Below are 25,299 nucleotides of genomic sequence, written 5' to 3'. Positions count from 1 at the left end.
AAAACAGTGATCACTGAGGTTGCCTCACAATTAGAGAATAAACACCCCCAAAGGAGTACTGTCCCTGAGAAAGTTTTCTGGCCCTTTTTATGCCTTCCTGGCCCCAGGCAGACCCACGGCCTCCCATTCCAAGTTTGAGTTCTGGTACTTTCTCTCACCCCTGTGGCCAGTTCAGCCTTCCTCCTCCTTTCCCTCCCCACCCAGGAGAACAGCAGAGTTCCAGACACGCTGCTTGTTTTGAGGGCCAGCTTCTCTCTGAAACCTACCAGCTCGTGTCAGGCTAAGCTCTATTCCCCTTCCTGTCTGGATTCTTACATTACAGCAAGAGGAGACAAAGGCCCCATGGTTTATTTTCAGAGTCATTTGTTATCTTGTCCTCTGTGTGTCCTGTTTTAAAATAGTGCTGCGCAGGGTTGCACTGTCAATATGTGGGAGATTAACGGAGCACAAGGGGAGGGCAGCAACTATCTGTTAGCAGTGTCTTAAAAATTCCGTCATCCTAGCCGTCAAAGACCCCAGAATCTAGACCCCAAAGGCTTCTAGAAAGCTCTTAGTTCAGTTCAGGGAAAGCTGAGACTCAGAGAGGTTAATTTGCTTGTCTAAGGTATGCACAGCTAGCTGGCACAGCTGAGAAGAGAGCCTTGTTTCTCAGCTTCCAGCCTTTCCTCTGTCTATGCTATGATTATGGAGATGGTGTCTATTAGGAAAGAACTGTGTTTCCTCAAGCATTTTTATTCCATATGCTCTGCTGCTTCTTAGTTACTATAGTATTATTGATTAGTGGTCACCCCATCTTGGAAAAATGGTCTGGAAAAAAAAAGTAATGGAGTTGTGATGGAGGACTTTAAGTGAAATTTCAATATTAAAGCTTTAAATCTCCTTATTTCCCTTCCTGGTATTGGTCTAATGACATACCATCCAATGCTGTATTAAATTAGTAACCAGGAGTGATTTTTCAGGGCTGTTCTTTTATTTTTAAAAGTTTTCTTCTTCCCAGTCATATTGCAATGGTTCTTTTTTCTTTTTAGATTCTGGTGAATGGAACAGTTTTTGCAAGAATGTCTCCTGGGCAGAAATCAAGCCTTATTGAAGAATTTCAGAAATTAAAGTAGGTGTCATGGCATGAAAGACGAGTATGCTCATTAACTATTGCTACCTATGGGTCAATAATTCAGGTGTGGGTCAGAATGGCTATTATTAAAAAGTCACGAATAACAAATGTTGGCAAGATTGCAGAGAAAAGGGAACACTTACACACTATCAGTGGGAGTGTAAATTAGTTCAACCATTGTAGAAAGCAGTATGGCAATTCCTCAAAGAGCTAAAACAGAACTACCATTTGAACCAGCAATCCCAATGCTGGGTATATACCCAGAGGAATATAAATCATTCTACCATAGAGACACATGCACATGACTGTTCATTGCAGCACTATTCACAATAGCAAAAACATGGGAATCAACATAAATGCCCACCAATGACAGATTGGATAAAGAAAATGCGGTACGTATACACCATGGAATACAGTGCAGCCATAAAAATGAATGAGTGTGTGACTTTTGCAGGAACACAGATGGAAATGGAGGCTATTATATTTAGCAAACTCAAGCAGGAACAGAAAATCAAATACTATGTGTTCTCACTTATAAGTGGAAGCTAAATGATGAGAACACATGGACACAAAGAAGAAAAACACAGATACTGGGGTCTACTTGAGAGTAGAGGGTGGGAAGAGGGAGAGGAGCAGAAAAAATAACTACTGGGTACTGGGCTTAATTCCTGGGTGATGAAATAATCTGTAAAACAAACCTCCGTGACATGAGTTCCCTCGTATAACAAACCTGCACATGTTCCCCAAACCTAAAATAAAAGTTAAAAAAAGAGGATTAAAAAAAAAATTCAGGTGTAGCTTAGCTGAGTCTTCTGGCTCAGGATATCTCTAGGAGATGTAACCAGGTCTTGGCCATGACTACAGTCAGTCAGTGCTTGAGGGGAAAAAATCTCTCACCAGCCTCACTCACATGTTGTTGAAGGCTCAGTGCCTCCTGAGCGATTGGACCGAACCTCAGTTTTTCACTGGCTAGCGGACAGAAGCCAACCTCACTTCCTTGTGACAGGGACCATTTCATAAGGAAGCTCATGGTGTGACAGTTGACTTTTTTTTTTTTTTAATCACTATATCATTTATTTTATTTTATTTTTTTAAATTTATGTATTATTATTATACTTTAAGTTGTAGGGTACATGTGCATAACGTGCAGGTTTGTTACATATGTATACTTGTGCCATGTTGGTGTGCAGCACCCATCACCTCGTCATTTACATCAGGTATAAATCCCAATGCAATCCCTCCCCTCTCCCCCCTCCCCATGATAGGCCCCGGTGTGTGATGTTCCCCTTCCTGAGTCCAAGTGATCTCATTGTTCAGTTCCCACCTATGAGTGAGAACATGCGGTGTTTGGTTTTCTGTTCTTGTGATAGTTTGCTAAGAATGATGGTTTCCAGCTGCATCCATGTCCCTACAAAGGACACAAACTCATCCTTTTTTATGGCTGCATAGTATTCCATGGTATATATGTGCCACATTTTCTTAATCCAATCTGTCACTGATGGACATTTGGGTTGATTCCAAGTCTTTGCTATTGTGAATAGTGCTGCAATAAACATACGTGTACATGTGTCTTTATAGCAGCGTGACTTATAATCCTTTGGGTATATCCCCAGTAATGGGATGGCTGGGTCATATGGTACATCTAGTTCTAGATCCTTGAGGAATCGCCATACTGTTTTCCATAATGGTTGAACTAGTTTACAGTCCCACCAACAGTGTCAAAGTGTTCCTATTTCTCCACATCCTCTCCAGCACCTGTTGTTTCCTGACTTTTTAATGATCGCCATTCTAACTGGTGTGAGATGGTATCTCATTGTGGTTTAGAAATGCAGACAGTTGACTTTTAAAAGAGTAAGCAAGCAAGAAGAACCAGAGACAGAGAGAGCACACAAGACAGTTGTTGCTGTTTATTTATATACCAGTCGCAGAAGTGACCTCTTACCACCTTTGCTGCATCCCTTCCTTAGGAGCAAGTCACTAGATCCAGCCCACTGCCAGGGAGTGGATTACACAGGGCATGGATGCCAGGAGCTGGGGATCACTGAGGGTCATTAGAAGTTGCCTATCCCAGACAGCATTTGTTCTGTGGTTCATAAGGCATGTATCTTAGAGAAACCCTCCCCTGCTTGGATGTAGCAGAAATAGTGAGGCAGGTTGTATAGCTTAGAATCAGAAAAATGGGGAAGTAGGTGAGTTATACCCTGGAATTATTTTAAGTTGGTCCATTAGAAGATATGTGAATAATTTCTGGTCCTCTTAGCAAGAGATGAAATAGCATTTTCTCTTTATCTGGCCCCAGTAGGGAAAGTCAAGAGAAAGTTCTTTATTACCCCCTTCAAAAATAAAGATGACCAAGTTACATTATAGTGAAATGGTACTTCTTGAGACCAGATCTACCTATTGCTTGCTGGGAATGTAACAGTTTGGGGCTGCAGAGTCTAGGAAGTGAAAAGGAACATAGGGTAGTGAATCTTTAGATGATGGCTGGTCAGTAGTTGGTGAAATCAGGAGACAGCGTTGTACTGTTAGATTTTGTTACCCATAGGGAAGTCTCAAAAACTGCCTATTAACTTCCAGAATGCCTGAGGCTGGGTAAGTAAAATGACTATTTCATTCACATGATTATTACATGATATTGCTGAAGAAAGGCATTTTACCTTTTTCAAATGCCTGAGAAATTTTGCCAACTAAAATGCCTAATTTTGAAAAGCCATATTCCCCTTAAAAAATCAATTCAGGAAGACACATACTGTCTCAGAATGAGCGGTCTTCTTAACATCCCAATCTTCCTCCTCATGCCTTTGTCATTGGCAATGTGCATAAGGCTGTCTGCATTCTCTTTCTGAAGTCAGGAACACTAAAAGATGTAAGATTCCTGATGTGATATGTGATATAGAGGCTAGATGTGTGCTTTAAGCCTGAAAAAAGGAACCATTTTTCAACAATTGTGGGTAGTCATGACATGAACATATATAGCATGATTATTTTCATCTACAATAATATTGGATTGAACCATGAGGTATGCACCTACATTTGACTTGAGAGATAGAGTCAGCTTTTTTTTACCTTGGCTGGAGTGCAGCAGTTACAATGGCTCACTGCAGCCCTCTGCCCTGAGTTCAAACAATCCTCCTGCCTCAGCCTCCCAAGTACCTGGGATTATAGATGCCACCATGCCTAGCTAATTTTTTCGATCTTTAGTAGAGATGGGGTTTCACCATGTTGGCCAGGCTGGTCTCAAACTCCTGACCTCGAGATCCACCCACCTCAGCCTCCCAAAGTGCTGGGATTACAGGTGTGAGCCACTGCGCCCAGCCACATTTAACTATTTTTGACCTATAAAAGTGGTTATTTCTTACGCATTAACTAATAATGAGGAAATTCTAAGAAAACTTTATTTTTTCTCCTTATTGATTTTATAATTCTGTTTTTAGAAAAATGCAGCTAAGTCTTTAAGAATATTGTCATTTATCAATACTTACAATGTATTATAATAGAAGGCAGGCAGTGTCTTACATCAGAAACTCCTTTTCTTTGGCAGCCATATTAATTTTCACTCTTCTGTTTGTATTATGCTTGCACACCAAACTGATACAGATGGAAAACATATCTCATTTTCACCTGAGATGCATCAAAAATATGAGCATATGTCTCTACTTATATCTATTAAACTATCTTTGAAATTTCTCATCCTGGTATCTGAACTGTAAATACCCAACAGTAGTCAGCGACTAAAATGCAACTGGATTGGATTATGATCTCTGCGTTAGGTTGTGTGGGAAGCGCTCTGCTCATGAGTGCACACTCTTAAGCTTGGGCTTGGTGCGTATCATCAAGCAGGACTTCTTTTAAAGTGTGTGATCACTGTTTTGCCGACGTCCTTGGTTATATCACTACCATTTCAATGTGATTGGTCGAAGCAACTTAAATAATGCAACGGCCTTTTCCCTCTGGGAATATGTCTCTCCAAACCATTTTTCTTCAGCCTGATTCCAGGTGTGTTCAGGGGACACACACATACACGCAAATCACATGTGACTTCGTTATGATGGAAAAGATTCAAGTGAGCTGTTCATTTTTCTTACCTACTAATCCTTCTTCTCCTGTCTCCTGCAGTTATTATGTGGGCATGTGTGGAGATGGAGCTAACGATTGTGGGGTGAGTAGAAATGGCTTTTGCTCAGGCAAGCCGCTCACTAATATCCCTCTGGAGGACCTCAGGCTCTCCTGGGGTTTGTCTCTCATCCTTCCACCAGCAACCATTTGATTATTTTGCTGTTTACATCCACCTCTACCTGAGTGTGGGTTGGAAGTGGAGGGGAGGAAAGGGAGATGAGACACTTTCGATGCTTTCTGGAAACTCCTAGAATAATAAACACAAAGGAAGGCTACTTAGATTCCTATATTTCAGGCTCCAAAGATGGAACTTGACAAGTCTAGCTGCTTTCAATCTTTCCTGTTATCAGTAATGAAATGATTTCTCAGGGATGTGATTTCTTTTCCCCCCTCAAGGTCACGCAACTGATAAAGACTCAGTGAAAAAAAGTTTGAAACTGATGATTAAAGTTTTGAATTATATGTAAATTATATTTATTCCTGCCAAACTTTCATTCTGTGGTTAGTTTTTAACAGTTTCCTTCATCCAGAACTCTTTCACTCAGTAAAATCCTAGACCAAACTATTTAGTATTTTTATGCTATAGAAAAAGCTAAATAAAATGATTCTCAGCAAATTATTTTTCATATGCAGTAGAAGGGCAGTGAATGTTTTATATTCTGAGTTTTAAAGACATGAAGGAAACAAATAGTCTACCTTCAAGATTATGTACATAAGCAAATATTTCAGTAGCTGATTTATGGGACAAGAAGTGAGGAAGATTTCTTTGTATTTCCAAAGCTTATTAGAGATTTAAGATCTTGGTATTTGTTTTATTTCTCTCTTAAATATTATTTCCAAATTTCTGTGAAAACTATGTTTATAGTTAGAGATTTATTAAGATGTTTTTTGCTTTATGTTTCATGAGAAAAAGCTAATTTTTAGTCTGTTCTTTCAAATCTAGAATGTGTATCCTTTCACATTAATTATGTGGAGTTTAGAATAAAACAAAAAAAATCAAATGCTAAAAGGGACATAGTCTCTGCCTCCTAAAGAGTTCATTGTCTGATGAAGAAAGAATCATGAATAAAACTAACCCTAACATAAAGTAGATGGTCCTAAAGTATATAATAGAAATACGAAATAGAGATAAAAGAGGAAGAAGAAAATGTCCTAATATTTATTAAACATGAATCTAGTATGTACTGCTTATGGTGCCAGGTACCCTGTAGTTCTATGGAACTACAGATATATAAAAGTTCATTTTATGCCTGCACAATTCTTGTAGGATCGAACTAGGAAAAGGTGGGGATTCTATCTTTCACCTTTGTTCAAGGAGATTCCCACCAGGTACAAGAACTGAAATGGTGAAGGTCCCCAACCAACGTCCATCCAAATTTTGTCATCTTTTTAACTGACATTTTGAATGAGGGCTTCCATCTCCTTTTCACATCTATACTCCCCACAGGCAGGGCCCTTGTACGCACACGCTCACATGCACACACGCATGCATGTACACACACCACTTTTCTACCTCTGGGTCATTGTTTAGTTAGTGACTTTGTGGATCAGGGGAGAGAGGGCACTCCAGGTGGAGGGACAGCATAAACAGAGACCCAAACATGAAAGAGTATAGTGTTATACCTTCACGAGGTGAAGAACAGTCTCTTGGTGTTTTGAGAGGTAAAGCCTAGCCTGAAAAGTCATGAGTGAGACATGGGCTTATCATTCCAGGCTTTGAAAGTGGCTCATGCAGGCATTTCATTGTCAGAGCAGGAAGCATCTGTGGCATCCCCTTTTACCTCTAAAACAGCCAACATCAAGTGTGTGCCTCATCTCATCAGGTAAGTCATTTTTTCCTCTTCCACCCCTACAATCAGAGGGCCCATTGTCTGGCTCTGGAGACAGACAGAATTCAACTACAACCTAAAGTGATAAATGCTGCAACAGAGGTATGGGTGAAGTGCTATTGGAGAACTAATGAAGGGGGCCATTGGTGTTACTCAGGAGTGCTGGTAAAAGCCACAGAAAAGTGACTTTTGCTGAGCCTTAAAGGATAGGTGGGTATCATGTAAACAGTTGAAAGCTTGACTTGATGTTTTAAAACTAATCGTATTTCTTACTTTTTCTCTCCTCTATTTGGTATGTTGGATGCTTCCTGTGACATCCAAATTCTCAGGAATTTTGAATGGATGAGGAAGCAGAAAGGAAATACTTCATTAGATAGCTTCCCTAAATACTATTACATGTCTCCAAAATGCAAATTAGCAAATATCCAATATATTTTCCATAAAAGATGTTACAGTTGATTGACAGTGTCAGGGAAGGGGAAGTGATATGGTTTGGCTTTGTGTCCCCACCCAAATCTCATCTGGAGTTGTGGTTCCCAACCTGGTGCCTGGTGGGAGGTGACTGGATCATGGGGGCAGTTTCCCCAGTGATGTTCTCATGATAGTGAGGGAGTCCTCATGAGATGTGATGATTTTTAAAGTGGCAGTTTCCCCTCCGTGCTTTCTCTCTCTTGTTCTCTTGTGAAGAAGGTGCCCACTTCTCCTTCACCTTCCGCCATCATTGTAAGTTTCCTGAGGCTTCCCCAGCCATGTGGAATTGTGAGCCAATTAAACCTCTTTTGTTTATAAATTACCCTGTCTTAGGTAGTAATCTTTACGGCAGTGTAAAAATGGACTCACACAGGAAAGCATAAGAGACATTCATTTTCACAGTATGCTTCCCTCACCTCCACTCCACTCTCATTTCTGATCTCATGTCTACTAATATTTTAAATGTAGTTAAGAACAAAACACCCAGTTTTATGTTTATTCATAAATCTGATTTCTCTATTGTTTCCTATAGCACTTAGGGTTAATTTCTGGGCATTTTCCTGGGCAGTGATCTGAAAGCCATTGCCGGATTTTGAGATTCATACAAAAAAGACAACTATGAAGTTCCCCAGCATGTCCTTTGGTACATCAGAATAAACAGGTCACTGGCAGGAATCACGGACCTAAAGGTAGCAGGTCTAAAATTCCATGCCCTTGGCTGGCTGCATATCAGCAAGACAGCTTTACACAACACCCTGAACACTGGGTGTCTGTACCTGTGTCCTTTCACACCCTCAAACATCACTTCCCCTGCCTCCAAAGCAGCTCCTCTTCCCAACCCCCACTTTCCCTGCTTCTAAGAACAATTTACTCCTTAGAGTCTGCCACTGAGGTTCAGACCCTTAGAGTACATTTAACTCCTTCCTCTTCTTCACCCATAACCAAACGAGCATTATGTTTTGCTGATTTATTTTGCAGAGTCTCTCTAAGCACTTTGGTTACTATCTCTAGTGTCTTAACCTTGGTTTGTGTCATGGTGACTACACAATGATAGTACTCAGAACCCTACGCCTTATTTTATGCTTTTCATCATCAATACAACTCATGGAGCTCTTTACAAATGTGCTTGGAAATGTAAAGAATGAGAGAGTCTTGCCCCTGGAGAATTTACATTCCAGCAAAAATTGTGTGTGTGCATGTGTGTGTGTGTATATATAGTATGTATATGTGTAATATACATACTTATATATAATTTACTGTCATCTTGATCTCTTGATCTTTATGGCCCACTCAGATTATTACCCTAGGGTCTTCCCGAAATATCAAAGCCAACATTACACATATGTATATGTGTAATATACATACATATATATACACACACACATACACACAAATATATACATTACTTATTGAGTGTCTCTCATGCATCAGGCATGTTTTATACACACACACACAATTTTATATATATATATATACACAATGTCTGATGCATGGGAGGTGCTCAATACATTTTCTTGAAATCAATTAATGTCCAAACAATACAGCAAGTGTTCTGGCAGTTGAGCGTGAGAACTCAAGCCAGGAGGGAAGGTTTCAGTAGGGGGAGCTGCAACTTGAAAAATGGGTAAGACTTATGCAAACAGAAAGGAGGCGGGAAGGGATTCCAGGTGGGGAAAACGCGGCAGCCATGTTTAGACACAGTGTTGTAACTGGAGAATGCAGGGGCCAGTTGGCGCAACTGGGCTAGGAGACTTTTCGATGGGAATTGCGGTGGTTAAGCTAGAGAACCAGATGTGGAGGCCTTGCAGGGAGTTTGAGCTCCTGGATAGTAGTGCAAAGTGCCTACTTGATCCATTCAACATGCAGTGGCATTTGAACTTCAGATGCTCCTCCTCATGCATGTGGCCCAGTGTATTTATGAGTGCAGTATACTATTACGGAATACAAGTCAGGATGTAAAATTTCTCCAGTGGCAGATGGCTCAGTAAGACTCCAGGGTAGAAACTCCTTGCTTTTATATTTCATAGATTCATAAAAATTAGATATGGTTTAGCTCTGTTAGGCTCGTTTTACTTTTTCTATCCTTGATGCATACTTATTCCTGAGAAAGCACTGCAGAGAGGCAATGAGATACAGTTTTAGATGCATAGGTTCAAATCCACGGATTTTCATCTTTGTCTTTTGAAACATGATTTAGTTGTTGTTATAGTTCAAGTCCTTTAGGGCAAAGACTGTGTCTTAGTCATTTTTGTATCAACCATTATGCCTAGCACCATGCTGGGTACATCAGAGCATTCAGTGAATGTTTGTAGAATGCACAGATAAATGCATGACCTACTTACAATTTACAGTCATTAGGAATAGCAGTAATTTTGGAGGCTCATTTATCCTTTACTTAGAATGGTTTCTTGTATTTTCCTTTGAATCTGGGTGTCTTAATTTTCCTGGAACTATGCATGATTGCAGGAAAAAAAACAATGAAATCACAATGTTTATATCAGACTTGAGAAAACGATCCATACTTCACATGCTTGCCCCTTCTCAGCTTGTCTTCTGCTCCCTCCTCGGTGTTGAAAACAAATGACAGCACCTCACAGCTTGGTAGAAAATATCTTCCCAACATATCCTGGCTTCTCTCCCACCCTTGCCTTCTCATTTTGCCTGAGACAAAGTGGTTAGTAGTTTGGCTTTTAGGTTCTTCTTTTCATGTCCCTGTTCCGTTGACCACATCTTTGAGCAGAGCAGGTGTCCATGTTACTGGGGACTAGAAATGAAGTGGATGTGGGTCACATCCCATGTGGATTGCTTCTGCCCTGACCAGAGGAGGCTTGAAGGAGAGCTGGTTTGCTGAGGTCCCACTCTGGCATCACGTGCTGCTACCTCACGTTGTTTTCTTTTAACCTGTCATAATCCACCATTCAGAAAACCTGGTACTGCATTAACAGCTAAGACTGAATTTTTTTAAAGGAGAAATATCTACTTTTTAAGTTGCATTTTTTTTACTGTCGTCTTGATCTCTTGATCTTTATGACCCACTCAGATTATTACCCTGGGGTCTTCCTGCAATATCAAAGCCAACGTTACCCATTTCATCTCAAATATTAGAGTCACATTCACACTTCCTAAAATGTCAAAGCACCTATCCTTTAGCTTTGTGTCTGCAAGGACCTCTAAAGCACACACAGTGCAATTCCCAGGAAGCATGTATTGTTAAGATGTAATGAGTCACAAGGAAGTCAATACTTGAGATTTTGCACATTATCATAATGTTGTATTGTGTTTATAATACACATAGTAATCTTCTCACTTCACTGAAATCTTGTTGAAAACGAGGAGTGTGCCTGATTCATTTTATATCCTCTATGACTGTTAGCATAATGCTGGTACTTCATAAGCCCTAAATAAAAAGTAAATGAACCGATGAGTAAGGTAATGATTGAAGGAGAGAATGAATGAATGAGTGGTTAAATAAGAGGATGAATTCATGATTAAGTGAATGTATGTCAACAGGCTACTAAAAATATAACTCCTTTTAAATATAAAAGAAGTTGGGAGACATCTATCATACATAACCAATTTTTATTTTTATTTCTTTTTAAACAGAGAAGGCCGAGCTGCTCTGGTTTCCTCCTTTGGAGTATTTAAATACTTGACCATGTACGGCATAATCCAGTTTATCAGTGCATTACTGCTCTATTGGGTATGAACCAAATCATTTCGTCTCAGTTCTAATCGCATTTATGTCCCTAATTTATTATTCAGGGTATAGCTCCTACACAAGATTTAATGTTTTATAAATAAATGACACTTCTCAAAATAGGTGTCTGCAAACTCAGGAACCTGGTATAACGGTGCATGAAATGTGGAACTAGAAATAAGTAGATATAGATGAGTTTTCTAGCGTTTTGTTTTTCTCTTGATAACCTGAGACTCTTGACCTCTCCAAACCCCTGTTTCTTCTTTTGGAGTATGAAGAGAGCTTCAGAGCAGCCTAAATATAATTCAGCAGGAAATGGATGAGTCTCCAATTGTGGAATATTTTCAACAAAAGGCTAAGAAGAGATAAAAAAGAAGAGAAGTTGTTGAATTTGCTTTTGAAGGACTAGAATGCTAAAGACCTTTCACAATGGACCCTTATTCCTGAAGGTACTTAGAATTTATACAGTCAGGGATATCATTAGTAAAGAATCAGAAATTCTTTGGAACTAAAAAAGACTCATAATTAAATGATGATAATAGCCATTTAAAAATTAATTAGCTGTACGGAAGAACTATGTATAGGCTAAAAATAATCTTCATTAGTCCAATCATAGCTTGTAATACAGTAAAATGATCCAACAGGCTCAAGGAACACTTCAGGAGGGATTATTCTGTTGCTTTCCTGGGAGGTTTGAGAAGTGAATGAGAGGACCACAAGATTCTACCATCCAGTGGACTATTGCTTGCAAGGATCACACACACAGGGCTCAAAGGCAGCCTGGTGGGAAGAAACAAGAACTGGACTGGGAGTCAGAAAACCTGGATTCAAGTTCTTCCTCCATCCAAAAAACAAATTAGGTCTTGCCTTTGGCCAAAACCTGCTTCTGGGTAGCTGATTTTTCAGAGCCCTCCATAGTTCCATGAAAGCTTCTCCTAGAAGAAAAACTAAAGGTGTGGTTGGAAATTTCTTCTGCTCCATCTCATTCTGAATGTATAATTTTACCACTCTCAGGTGAAAAGAAGAGGAAAGGATATGAGAAAGAAAAGTAAAGACGACAGAGGAAGAATTGGAGGTTGACAGGGACACTGAGGAACCAATGGCAGCCTTTCAAACATGTGACAGCAGAAATTCCTTCTCAAAGCCTCCATGGATGGACGTAGAAACCATAGTCCACTCTGCAGCCATTCATTCTAGTGGTCTAGACCTAAATAAGAGTGTCGCAGAAGAACCTTAAGCTGGTACCTTCTGGGACTTGGATTCACTGTCTGAGAAGCCAGCAATACTTTCCATGTGCATAAATCTGGTCTATAATGTGCTCAGAATCAGTTTATAGTTTAGTGCTTAGTCAACAGATATGAAACAGATAAACAGACCTGGCTGTAAGAGATATTGCAAGGCACCTTCCTAGAGAGTCATGGTTTGACTTTCATCTCTAAATACTTCAACTCTATAATGTGAACTTGAAAGAAGTTCTGTCTACACAAACCTTAAAAGGCGGATGTACCAGATTGAGTTCTGCAATGGGCTTACTTGGGGTAGGAGCCTTAGTTCAGTTTGTGAAAGTGAATGGACTCCAAGAGACCTATGCTCTAAACTCATACCAAGGGTGAGGATGGAGAGCAACGTCTATTGAATGAATTGCGCCTTCACTTCAAATTTTAAGTATAACATTTCTAAGGGAACATTCAGGCTTTAATATCTTATGTTGAGAATTCAACTGCCTAGGCTGAGACTGCAGCTGTCAGGTAATTTTTGGTTTTTTTTTTTTGAGACGGAGTCTCGCTCTGTCGCCCAGGCTGGAGTGCAGTGGCCGGATCCCAGCTCACTGCAAGCTCCACCTCCCGGGTTTATGCCATTCTCCTGCCTCAGCCTCCCGAGTAGCTGGGACTACTGGTGCCTGCCACCTTGCCCAGCTAGTTTTTTGTATTTTTTAGTAGAGATGGAGTTTCACCATGTTAGCCAGGATGGTCTTGACCTCCTGACCTCGTGATCCGCCTGTCTCGGCCTCCCAAAGTGAGCTGTCAGGTAATTAATGCACCCAATAGGAGGGTGGTTCTCAAATAATTGACTTCTGTCGCTAACATGAAGTAGGTTAAATGCAGGGAAAACAGTCGCCTGGCCTCATTCTGTACAATGAGATGCTAATAATTTTAGGTAAGTCATTTTCTTCCTGAAGAGGGGAAAAAAGTAACAGCTGCCTCCTAACGACTTAAAAAGAGTGTAGGGAATAATAAAAAGGCTATGATGGCACATGCCATATTTATATTTGCTTTTGTTTCTTTTTCAGCAACTACAACTCTTTGGAAATTACCAGTATCTCGTGCAAGACGTAGCCATTACTTTGATGGTCTGTTTAACAAGTAAGCTCTTTAGCAAAGAAAACTGTATTGTTTAATATTTATCTATGAAATTCTAGAAACAGTCACACAAAAAGGAACTTTTGAGAAAGAGGCATCCTTATTTCTAAAACCTCATTATTTACGAATTTTTTAAAAGTGATATTGGGAGTAAGCTGAGAGTTGAAATCCCAAGACTTGGCATTAAAACATTCTGATAACAAATAGGTCTTAGTCACAAAAAATTGTCAATGTAGTCCAACTTCTTTGTAGTTTTATGTCTTGTGCATAGAAAAATGAATACAAAATCTAGAAAGGGAATTTTTTAAAACCCAAAGGTCACTTTCCATTATTCAGCTATGCTTCACGTTGACGTGAAACCAGATTTTTGCTAGGTATTTGATGTGTGAGAACAAATGCTAACATTTTATTTTAGTAAAATTCTCCAAAAGCAAGGTGTGGCTTCCAACAGCAGCTATTGCTCATTTCCTTCCTTTGACATGACACTGATAAAGTATTTCCTGTCAAGGAACTCAGAGCTTGATGCTAACTCTTAATAAGTGAGAAAGGTGACTGCCTCACCAGAGAGCAAGGAAAAAGAATGGCACTGTCATCTCTTTTTCCTTGCTCAACAATAGGCATGTTATGAAAAATAACAGATAAAACATCAGGCAATGCAGGATATTAATAACCTTGAGAATTTCATGTAGCATCTTAATACATAAAACTGATATGTTTTATGTATCAACCCAGTGACCAAATTTATCAGTATCAGAGATATAAGCACTAAAATATCAATTTTGATTCTTAGGGTTGAAATGTCTATTCATAGCTCATTAAAATATTTGTCTAGATGTTATTAATATTCATATGACTGAATAATTTTGCATCAATGAAATTGCTTCTACAGTGTTGGATATTTTAAGCAATTTGCATGACTTATTTGTGAATGATGCTAAAGAGAGAAAAAAACACCAAGAGGTTTCAAGAACCAAGCTTTCAGGCAGCAGCATGGAGGTGAAGGCCATGGCTATCGTGGCCTGTTTCCGTGACCTCTGGCTAACTGTCCTCATAGATTTGTGAGGATCAGATACAATGATGCTGGTAGAGTGTGCATCACAGCACAGGACACACTGAGCACTCATTACAATGAGAATCATATCTCCTCCTTTTCCTCTTTTGAGAAGACTGACTAGCTTTCTGAGCACTTGAAGAGCATTAGAATGTGTACACATAGACCAGTGTCATTAGAAATCCAAAAGCATGGATGGTCTTCCTAGTTCTAGTCTTGCCTCAGACTTGCTATATGACACTGAGCAAGTTATTTGGAGCTTTTGCACACTTAATTCCATGACATTAGTTATGTGGTAGTGGGGCCGCTTAACTCTTTCCCACAGCAATAGCCTGTTGAGACTCATGCCAGTTGGTAGCCCTGGGAAACTCAGTCTCGCCTCTCAGAGTGGGCTCTATGGGAGTGCTGGGATGACTCATAGTGGGACCACGATTACCACGAGGAGAAAAAAAACCTCAGAAGGGTGATGATAGACCAGACACATAACATTCTATCAGAATGACGGCGCTTTAATTATTACTCAACAAATTGTAGCTAGTAAATGAGGTAAACTCAGGGAGACTGGTGAAGAAGAGAGTAGAGGCAGAAATCAGCTATGTTTGTTAGTTCGTTTTTTACCCTCTACCTGCAAACATCCTATTGTTTTCCCGTCTCTGCAAGCTTACTCATCCCACAGGCTGATCATTTCCTGGTCAAGTCTAAGTATTAAGATATCTTATCCTTAGACATGAAAAATCTAGGTATTATAATTATTATTTCACATTTTCATCGAATTCAAAGCTTTTCTTCCCTTACATCAAGCCTGAACTATGGGCTTGGGGCAAGCAGTAGACAAGAAGGCCATGGTCTCTTCTTCACTTCCTTTGAGTCACCTACTCTTCACCCCTGTTTCTGGGGAAGAAGAGCAACAAGAGCAAAGGACTTATTTTTATGTTCTTTTTTTTCTGCTGCAAATTTTAAGTTCCAGGGTACACGTGCAGGATGTGCAGGATGTGCAGGTTTGTTACATAGGTAAACATGTGCCATGGTGGTTTGCGGCACAGATCACCTAGATATTAAGCCCAGCATCCATTAGCTATTCTTCCTGATGCTCTCCTTCCTCCTTGCCCTTCCCAACAGGCCCCAGTGTGTTTTGTCCCCCACCATGTGTCCATGTGTTCCCACTGTTCGGCTCCACTTATAAGTGAGAATATGCAGTGCTTGGTTTTCTGTTCTTGCATTAGTTTGCTGAGGAGCAAATGGAAAAACACTCCATGCTCATGGATAGAAAGAATCAATATAATGAAAATGGCCATACTGCCCAAAGTAATTTATAGATTCAGTACTATTCCCATTAAACTACCATTAATATTCTTCACAGAATTAGAAGAAACTATTTTAAAATTCATATGGAACAACAACAAAAAAAAGAGCACGAATAGCCAAGACAATCCTAAGCAAAAAGAACAAAGCTGGAGGCATCATGCTACCTGACTTCAAACTATACTACAAAGCAACAGTAACCAAAACAGCATGGTACTGACACAAAACCAGACACAGAGACCAATGGAACAGAACAGAGAACTCAGAAATAAGACTGCACACGTACAACCATCTGATCTTTGACAAACCTGACAAAAACAAACAATGGGGAAAGGATTCCCCATTTAATAAGTGGTGCTGGGAGAACTGGCTAGCTATATGCAAAAAATTGAAACTGGACCCCTTCCTTACACCTTACACAAAAATTAACTCAAGTTGGATTAAAGACTTAAGTGTAAAACCCAAGACTATAAAAATCCTAGAAGAAAATCTAGGCAAAGGACTTTTTACTTAAGTAGGAGTATGTAGTGCTCTCCTGTCAAATGCCCTCAAATATGGCAGGCACCTACATTTAGGCAATAGGCACGGGGTTCATTGGTGAAATCATCAGAGCTTCCCTGTGGACAGGTGTGGACTAGACCACGCCCTGACATAGTGGTGCTCTCTCCCTCTGACTTCTCAGGATTCCTTTCTGCAGCTGCCTCCTAGTGGTACATACATGAAGCCCTTTTCTACTGCTGGGCCCTCCAACCCCAGCAGGCTGCCACATGGATAAACTCCTTCCAGGATAGCTAGCTGTAGCCTATCTATCAAGGCTAATTTCCATGGCTTCTACTTAACCTACCAGACAGTAAATAAGTAGCTTGCTCTCACTGCTGCCTGCCCTTTCCCTCTGCTATTACCATGAAGGGGAGTGAGCAAGGCCAATATCCTCTCTTAAAACCACTTCCAGTCTCTCTAACATTGGCTCTTATGACTTCCCCTCATGGGGTTGTGGTGATGCTGAGAAGAAAGCCACAGTTTACATTGCTCCTAACAATTGCCTTTAAAGAATTGCTTGATAATCTCCATGAGTTTTCCTCTTATACAGACAGCATGCAGCAAATTAGGCAGGAACAAGCATGCTTATAGTTAAATAACCAATATGGATCTCTCTTGCTAGGTACTATGGAGATATGGCGACAATCTCTCTTCACAATACATAGGCACTTGCAATTCACTGTCCTCAAATATAAGGCTCAACACAATTCTCTAGACAAGAGAAGCACCATTCAACATTCCCTTATACAAGTGTTCATCTCTCACTGTGTATTAGCCACATAGGTTCCTGGGGCATGAGAAGACTGATTGTTCAAGTTCAGAGTTTAGTGGGGGATTCACATACATGAACAAATAAGACGCAAGTTAAAAGTAGTGAGTAGCAGAAAACAGCAGATGCTTTGGGAGTTCAGAGAAAGAAGAGATGTTTTCTGATAATCTGGGGTTAAGGAGGAGATAGCAGTGGAGAAAGGAGAAAGATACTAGGCACTGATGCATGAAAGAAGTAGCATTCGCATCAAAATAGGAAGGATGGATAAATTTCAAAGATCTTTTGCTAAAAGAAGAGCATTTCAAGTAGAAGGAAGCAGTATGAGCAAGAGAAAGCTGATAAATATGGGGTATGAGTTTTTAATGTGACCACACTGCAGCGTATGTGACATCTTTTACTGAAAAATTGAAAAAGTGAATTGGGTCAAATCACAGAGAATCTTGACTGCTGGTCTGAGAACTGTGGACATTTATCTGCAGCCCTTAGGAGTCATCACCAATTGATGATCAATGTAAAATTACAGATGTCCCTGATTTACGATGGTTTGACTTATGGTTTTTAACTTTACAATGGTGCCAAAGTGATGCACATTCAGAAGAATGCTACTCTCTTAGGATGCTGGGCAGTGGCAGCAAGCTGCCGCTCCCAGCCAGCCCAGCAATCATGAGGTTAAACAACAGATACTCTACATTGTACTGTGTTGCCAGATGATTTTGCTCAATTGTAGCCTAATTAAGTGTTGTGAGCATGTTTGAGCTAGGCTAGGCTAAACTATGGTATTCGGTAGGTTAGGTGTACAGTATAGATGTATTTTCAACTTAAAAATGTTTTCAGTTTGCAATGGGCTTATCAGAAAGTAACCCCATTGTGAATCAAAGGGCATCTGTATTCTCTTTAAGGCTTCCTACATTTCCAAGTTTCCAGATTAAGGCTTTTGGCCTTAACTCTGAATTGGTTCTGGGAAGAGACAATACCATCACATATTTAATTTATTTACTTACTTACCTATACACACCCTGCCTTGTTCCCACAAGGTTTTAAGGCAATGTATGGAGACAAAATATAATGCATTACACAGAAAATCTAGAAGAAAAATAAGATGAAGTGAGGAGGGATGTTGATCAGGCAATGCATGTCTGGAAGTCCAATTTGACTCTATTTTGTGTAGCGGTATTTTTAAGGGAGCTTGTTTTGCCACATCTCTGTCCTTGTCAACAAGAACTCAAATTAGGTCAAGAAAATAGAGGGAGGGTTTGTTTAAGAACATAATTCTCAAAAAATCTAAGAACAGGAACTCGGAAGCACCTGGGTCTGAGGAGGACTAGAACACTAAAGGGTAAAAATGGAGGTCACTTTCTTTATTTCCAGGTGGTCACCTTGTGTCTCTTCTTTCCATTCTTACTGTTTCCATCTCTCTTCCATTTATTCACCTTACAGCTGACCTCATAAAATGGCACTAGGACTGGGGCTTTGCAGCCTTTATGTTTGCCTTCTTATAGCAAATGAGCCAAGCCTCTCATTGTCCCATTTGCAAATATTTTGGAGAGAAAATTTATCGACCTGACTTGGATTAGATGCCCACCTCTAGGCCCCTCATTTCTCTGAATGAAGGTGGGATCATGAAATTCAGATCCATTTAGACCAGCCATTCCAGGCCCTTGGAGAAGGCAGTATCCAGAGAAGGAGGTACGGAGGGACTCACCCATTATATAAGTGTATCTCTACACCCCATCTGTGTTTCAATGACTCCTAACCTTTTCTGGGTCTTGGTCCACTTAAATAATCTGATGGAAAATACAAATCATTTCATCTTAGAAATCTCACGATACACACTTAAATTTTTCATGTAGTTTAGGTGGGTTCATGAACCTCCTGAAATTTGTCTTATATGATTTTCAGTGTTTGGAATAAAAAGTAAGCCAACTACTTAGGAGAAACACAACTACGAGATATCCAAATGATGCCAAATAATTAAAAACTGTAAGAATAGAATTTGAAACTGTGAAGCCTTCCCATGCAATAGATCCGGTGCTGGGTTTAGTAAGAAACAGAATGTGGAATGAGACAGGATTTCTTCCTTCAGGGAGCTCAGAGTCTGCTGAGTACAGATGTAAACAACTAGATTTAATGCAAGACACCCTGCACTATAGCAGCAATGTGAGTAATGTGTTGTGGGAACTCAGAAGGGAGAATGATTAATTTTGAATACTGTATAACACTTCAGAAGTTAGTATTCCTCTGAATACAATCTGATAGCATATATCATCATCATTTTAAGGAAACCCAGATAATGCAGAAAAGTGTTTTGGGGGGATCCTCATAAACAGTACTACTATCCAAGCTTGTATTGCAGGGCTCCTCATTTTGTTTTTAATTTTTGAGATGCATCATACTGCAATATGCTGTAGAGCAGAGAACATAGGGCTTCACAATCATAAATACTTGGGTTTCCAGTGCCATGCTGTCACTCACTAACTGGGTTTTTAAGCAAAGGAAACTAATTTTTTGAGCCTCAGTTTCTTCACCTGTAAAATTTACCTATTTTGCTTTTAAGGAAATAAAAATCATGTTTATAAACAGTACAGCCTCTGAAACCTAATAGATGTCCCACAATGGTAGCCATAAAATTATTTTTATTTATAATCAGGTATACAGATTATCTGTCAGAAGTTGTAAGAGTCTCTAACATGGAGAAAGTCAGAATATTCTGTGTAAGAACGCTGTAGGCATTAGGTATTGCCTCAATAATGCTGTGTAACAACCCACCGCCAAAACTCAGCATTTATACCATCAGGCAGTAATTCTTCCCATTCATGGGTCTGTAAGTTGATTGCCATTTAGCTGATCTAGGTGAGCACAGCTGAGCCAGTCCACTCTAATATGTAGATCAGTTGATCTTGGTTAACGCTTTTGGATTTGATTCAGGTCTACTCCACATTTTTCATTCTGAGGCCAGGTTGAATGGACAGATTTGGTATTTTCTCATTGTGAGTCACAGAAAGCAGAGCCATAGAGCAAGCCCAGCTGTGCAAGCATGTTTGAAGTCTATGTTAACATCTCTTTGGCCAGAGAAAGTCACACAGGGAAGCCCAAAATTAAGGGATGACAAAGTATACCCCACGACTATGAAGCCAGCAATTCAGTCTACCACAGTTACTGTGTAAAAGAAAGACAAGAAACTACAAGGAGCATGAGAGAGAAGACCAAAGAGGTAGAAGCCAGATACACAGAGATGCAATTTTACCTCTCTCCACTACCTGCAGCCTCTTTATGAATTTATAGCTACATTCTGCTTTGGATGCTGGAATACAGAGAGAACTCCAAGCAGTAAAGCTTCTGCCTTCTGTGACCTGGAAGCACAATTTCCTTGCACTTCTCAGCACTGATCACAGACCACACTGTGCGCCCCTTCTTCGTGGACCCAAGCAATGGCTTCTGACACCAACCACCCAGAATTAGGGCAAACTTTAGAGATTAAGGGTACAGCCTCCACAAGAATGCCCTCACTTCAGACACCAGCCTCAAGTGTGGGGCTCTCTAGACCACCTGAACTTCTGATTAGTTGGTTACAAACTTAGGAGTTCCCATTACTCCCTCAGGTTCAACAATTTGCTACAATTTACAGAACTCAGGAAAGTGTTATACTTATGACTGCAGTTTTATTATAGCAAAAAGACATAAATCAGAACCAAAGGAAGAGACACCTAGGGCTAGGTCTATTAGGGATCTCAAACAAGAGAAACACTGCCATTGTCCCTTCCCCGTGAAGTCAGGATGCCTCACCCTCTTGGCACATTGATGGGTGACAATATGCAGAGTACTACCAACCAGGGAAGCTCACCTGAGCTTCGGTGTCTGGAGTTTTTATTAAGGTTTCATTATGTAGACATGATTGATTGAATCATTGGCTGTTAAGTCAAACTCAGTCTCTAACCCCACTCCCCTACCTGGAGATCAGGTTGACATCTTGTGGATCAAAGCTCCACCCTCTAATCATATAGATGGTCTTTTGGGCGTTGGCAGGACTCTTCCTGAGTCATCTTAACACAAACGCTCCTCATTCCCACCATGAGTCATCTTGTTAGCATAAACTCCCAAGGCCCACCATGCATAAGAAAAATACTACTATCACTCAGGGCATTTCAAAGATTTAAAGGATACATACCAGGAAAAACCAGCCAACTTCTTTATTACACAATCTGTCTGTGTCTTTCACTGGACTTCAAACTCTTTGAAGGCAGGTGGAATGTACTTCTCATCTCTGCACACCCCACAGACTCTAGCCCAGCACCCTGCCAGGAAAACATTGATTGATCTGGTATAGGTAAAGACTTAGTCATAGAGCTTTAGAATAAAAGAGTTGAAAGGGCCTTTGGGTACCATTTAGGCATTCCAACACACTCATTTTATCTGTGAGAAAATGAAGGACCAGGGAGTTTACATGATTACCCCAGAACACAGATTGAACAAACCAGAGACCTACTATAGAGTTTTATCATCCCAAATTGGACACCCATTTCCCCCTACCCTACCTGTACATGCAGAAATACACACTTAAATATGCACACCCCACTTTTTCCCTTACATCAAAGAAACCAGTGTTAAGCTGTGAGAAGGGAAGAGGTGACAGGTATGAAGACAGGAACTGAAACATGACTACAATATCAATCTTTAAATTCAAATTCCTGTCCTCATGCTTCCTTCCTGCTCTGCCTTGAGAAGCAAATACATTTCATTTTCATCAGCATGTTCAAATATGTAGCTACTAAGAAGGATGTAGTTGTCTTTTTTAAATAGTTGTTCTTTTTAATTTCTGCCCATTTCCAAACCCTTTAAATAAAAAAAAAACCCTGAAATCAAAAATACAATATAGTTTAACATTCTCATTTAGAAGCAATATTATTTATTTATTTGTTTGTTTATTTTTTATTTTTTTGAGACGGAGTCTTGCTCTGTCGCTCAGGCTGGAGTGCAGTGGCGTGATCTCGGCTCACTGCAAGCTCCGCCTTCTGGGTTCACACCATTCTCCTGCCTCAGCCTCCCGAGTAGCTGGGCCTACAGGCACCTGCCACCACACCTGGCTAATTTATTGTATTGTTTTAGTAGAGATGGGGTTTCACTATGTTAGCCAGGATGGTCTTGATCTCCTGATCGCGTGATCTGCCCGTCTCGGCCTCCCACAGAAGCAGTATTTTTAATGAGTTCTTTTTCTTTATGTAATATACAGCAGCAGTCCCCCATCCACCTGTGTATCCAGAGAGACACTTAACACATCTCTGGCATCCATCAGAGTGCCTGGCACCTATCACAGGGCCTGGCACACTGACATGCTCAGAGAAAGTTGGCGGAATGAATAATAGAGTGAGTGTTTTTTTTTTTTTAATTTTCCAGCATATGAAGATGAATCTAGCTATCTTCCTCCTTATTCTCCTCATTCTAACTCTCCACTTTCCTGTCATCACTGAAACATAATATTAGTACTGCTTGTCCCATAAGGAAGGCCATTCCCTCTTTTACACACAATTTCTGGTCAGTCTGGTTATGGAGAAAATATTTGCACCATGTGATATGGTAAATCTAATAATTACATAACTTTCTAACCCACTATTTTTTATTTCTGAAGGTGAAGACAGACTGGATGTGCCACCAGGCAATGTGCTTACCTAGGTGTAAATCTTCTGTTCATGTCTGCTCAATCTGAATCCCAATGCCAGACTCAAGATAATATGCATCTCAATCTCAACCTTTTATTCTCAATGATAAGATTGTAATAGGAAAAAATGCATTTGTCTTTCAGTGAGTTCAACTCATGCCTACCCAAAGCTGGCTCCATATAGACCAGCAGGACAGCTCCTTTCTCCCCCTTTGCTGCTGTCAATATTTTTGAATTCCTGTTTCTCCTGCATTGTGCAGATCAGTGCATTTCTCTATGTGAAGCAGCAGCCTTGGTATTGTGAGGTCTACCAATATAGGTAAGTTCATTTTCTTAGTGTTCCTTTTGAAAGGTGATTTAATAAATAACCCATGACATTGAATAACTTGACTTGAGCATATACCCTAAAGCTTTTAATTAATAAAATTGTGTCGCTGCAAAACTCAAATGATGGGACAGAACACAGTTAATCCATGGACTACTGGGGTGGAGTGGGTGGGAAGAGATCTGTCACATTGGTTGTTAATGTATAGATCTAACAACTGGTTGACTGAATGAATATATTAATTCCCTGGTACTTTGTACATTTTACAGACCAGGGGTTGGCAAACATTTCTTGTAGAGGGCCAGATCGTAAGTAGGCTTTGTGCACTACATGGCCTCTTTGCAGCTAGTCAACTCCACTGTTGCAGCACAAAAGCAGCCATAGACAATAGGTAAACAAGTGGGTGTGGCTGTATTCTAATAAAACATTACCTACAAAATCAGGTGATGAATCAGATTTGGCCTGTGGGCTGTAGTTTGCAGGCCCCTGATATAGACATATGAGAGAGATTTGTTTACATTATTTTGCTTTTTCCCAAATGAACATTAAAGTGTGAGTTGATGGTATCCTTGTTCTGACTGAGTTGGAACACGGGATTCAGGACAAATCTCTTTACTTCCCTGGGTTTTAATGTTTTTGAGGTAGGCTATAGTGCCAATGGCTCAAGCTTTATTTAGCTGACAAAGCCTTTCTGCTGGTAAAAGAAAAGGCAGGAAAAGAGCTGCTCTCTTTGAAATAGGACATGTGCAAACTGCCCCTCACTCCACAGAGCACCAGAAATCAGTAAAACACAGATTGAAAACTAGCAAATGATGAGGTTGTCATTTAGATTAAAAAAAAATTCAGCAATTCAAGTATAACTAGGGATATAGAATCTCATTCCGTTTCAAAACTAGATTTTTTCCAAAATTGGAGTGCATATACTCAGAGAACTCAAGTTTTGACTGAACCTAGAAGACAGTATGTTGTAGCCAAAGGAGGATGGATAGGAAATCAGGAATTCTAAGAATTCCTGACTCTATCACTAACTAGATGTGCCGTACTGGCCCTCAATTTTATTACCTTAATGTAAATATATTGGACTAGATATTCTTTGGTATTAAACTCTATAATTCAGGCCATCTAGTCTGTCTGTTCCTCTTTTTGTAAAAATGCTTTGTGACTATGGAACATCTACTACAGGCCTACCTCAGAGATATTGTGGGTTTGGTTCCAGACTACCATAGTAAAGTGGATATTGCAATAAAGCCAGTCACATGAAGTTCTGGTTTCCCAGTCCATATAAAAGTTATGTTTACACTATACTGTAGTCTATCGGGTGTGCAATAGCATTATGTCTAAAAAAGTACGTGCCTTAATTTCAAAATAATTTATTGCTAAAAAATGCTAATGATCATCTGAGCCTTCAGCAAGTCATAATCTTTTTGCTGGTGGAGAGCCTTACCTCAAGCTGAGTGGCTGCTGACTGATCAAGGTAGTGGTTGTTGAAGGCTAGGGCAGCTGTGACAATTTCGTAAAATAAGACAACAATAAAGTTTGCCTCGTTGATTGACTCTTCCTTTCATGAGATATTTCTCTGTAGCAAGTGAGGCTGTTTAACAGCATTTTATCCCATTTCAGTACTTTCAAAATTGAAGTCAATTCTCGCAAACCCTGCTGGTGCTTTGTCCAGTAAGCTTATATAATATTCTAAATCCTTTGTTTTCATTTCAACAATGTTTACGACATCTTCACCAGGAGCAGATTCCATCTCAAGAAACCACTTTCTTTGCTCATCCATATGAAGCAACTCTTCATCCATTCAAATTTTATCATGAGATTGCAGCAATTCAGTCACATCTCAGGCTCCACTTCTAATTCTAGTTCTCTTGCTATTTCCACCATATCTACAGTTACAACCTCCACCGAAGTCTTGAACCCCAAAAAGTCATTCATGAAGGTTGAATCAACTTCTTGCAAACTTCCGTTAATATTGGTTAATGTTGATGTTTTTACCTTCTCCCATGAATCATGAATGTTATGAATGACATCTAGAATGTTGAATTCTTTCCACAAGGTTTTCAATTTTCTTTGCC

The 25,299-nt window shown here is 39.9% G+C and overlaps 1 protein-coding gene across 1 annotated transcript in view; it reads left to right on the top strand.

Moving 5' to 3' along the window:
* Nucleotides 1-25,299, top strand: part of ATP13A5 (ATPase 13A5) — a 117,584-nt gene that overhangs the window by 79,344 nt on the left and 12,941 nt on the right. The window contains exons 21-26 of the mRNA XM_031663888.1: nt 1,029-1,108; nt 5,228-5,270; nt 6,941-7,050; nt 11,131-11,227; nt 13,515-13,587; nt 23,044-23,218. Coding sequence (XP_031519748.1) covers nt 1,029-1,108; nt 5,228-5,270; nt 6,941-7,050; nt 11,131-11,227; nt 13,515-13,587; nt 23,044-23,218 — 578 coding nt within the window. The remainder of the gene's footprint in view (nt 1-1,028; nt 1,109-5,227; nt 5,271-6,940; nt 7,051-11,130; nt 11,228-13,514; nt 13,588-23,043; nt 23,219-25,299) is intronic.

The sequence above is a fragment of the Papio anubis genome, chromosome 2 (assembly GCF_008728515.1).
Source record: "Papio anubis isolate 15944 chromosome 2, Panubis1.0, whole genome shotgun sequence".
Classification (NCBI taxonomy): Eukaryota; Metazoa; Chordata; class Mammalia; order Primates; family Cercopithecidae; genus Papio; species Papio anubis.
This window is presented reverse-complemented; position numbering and strand designations above follow the sequence as displayed.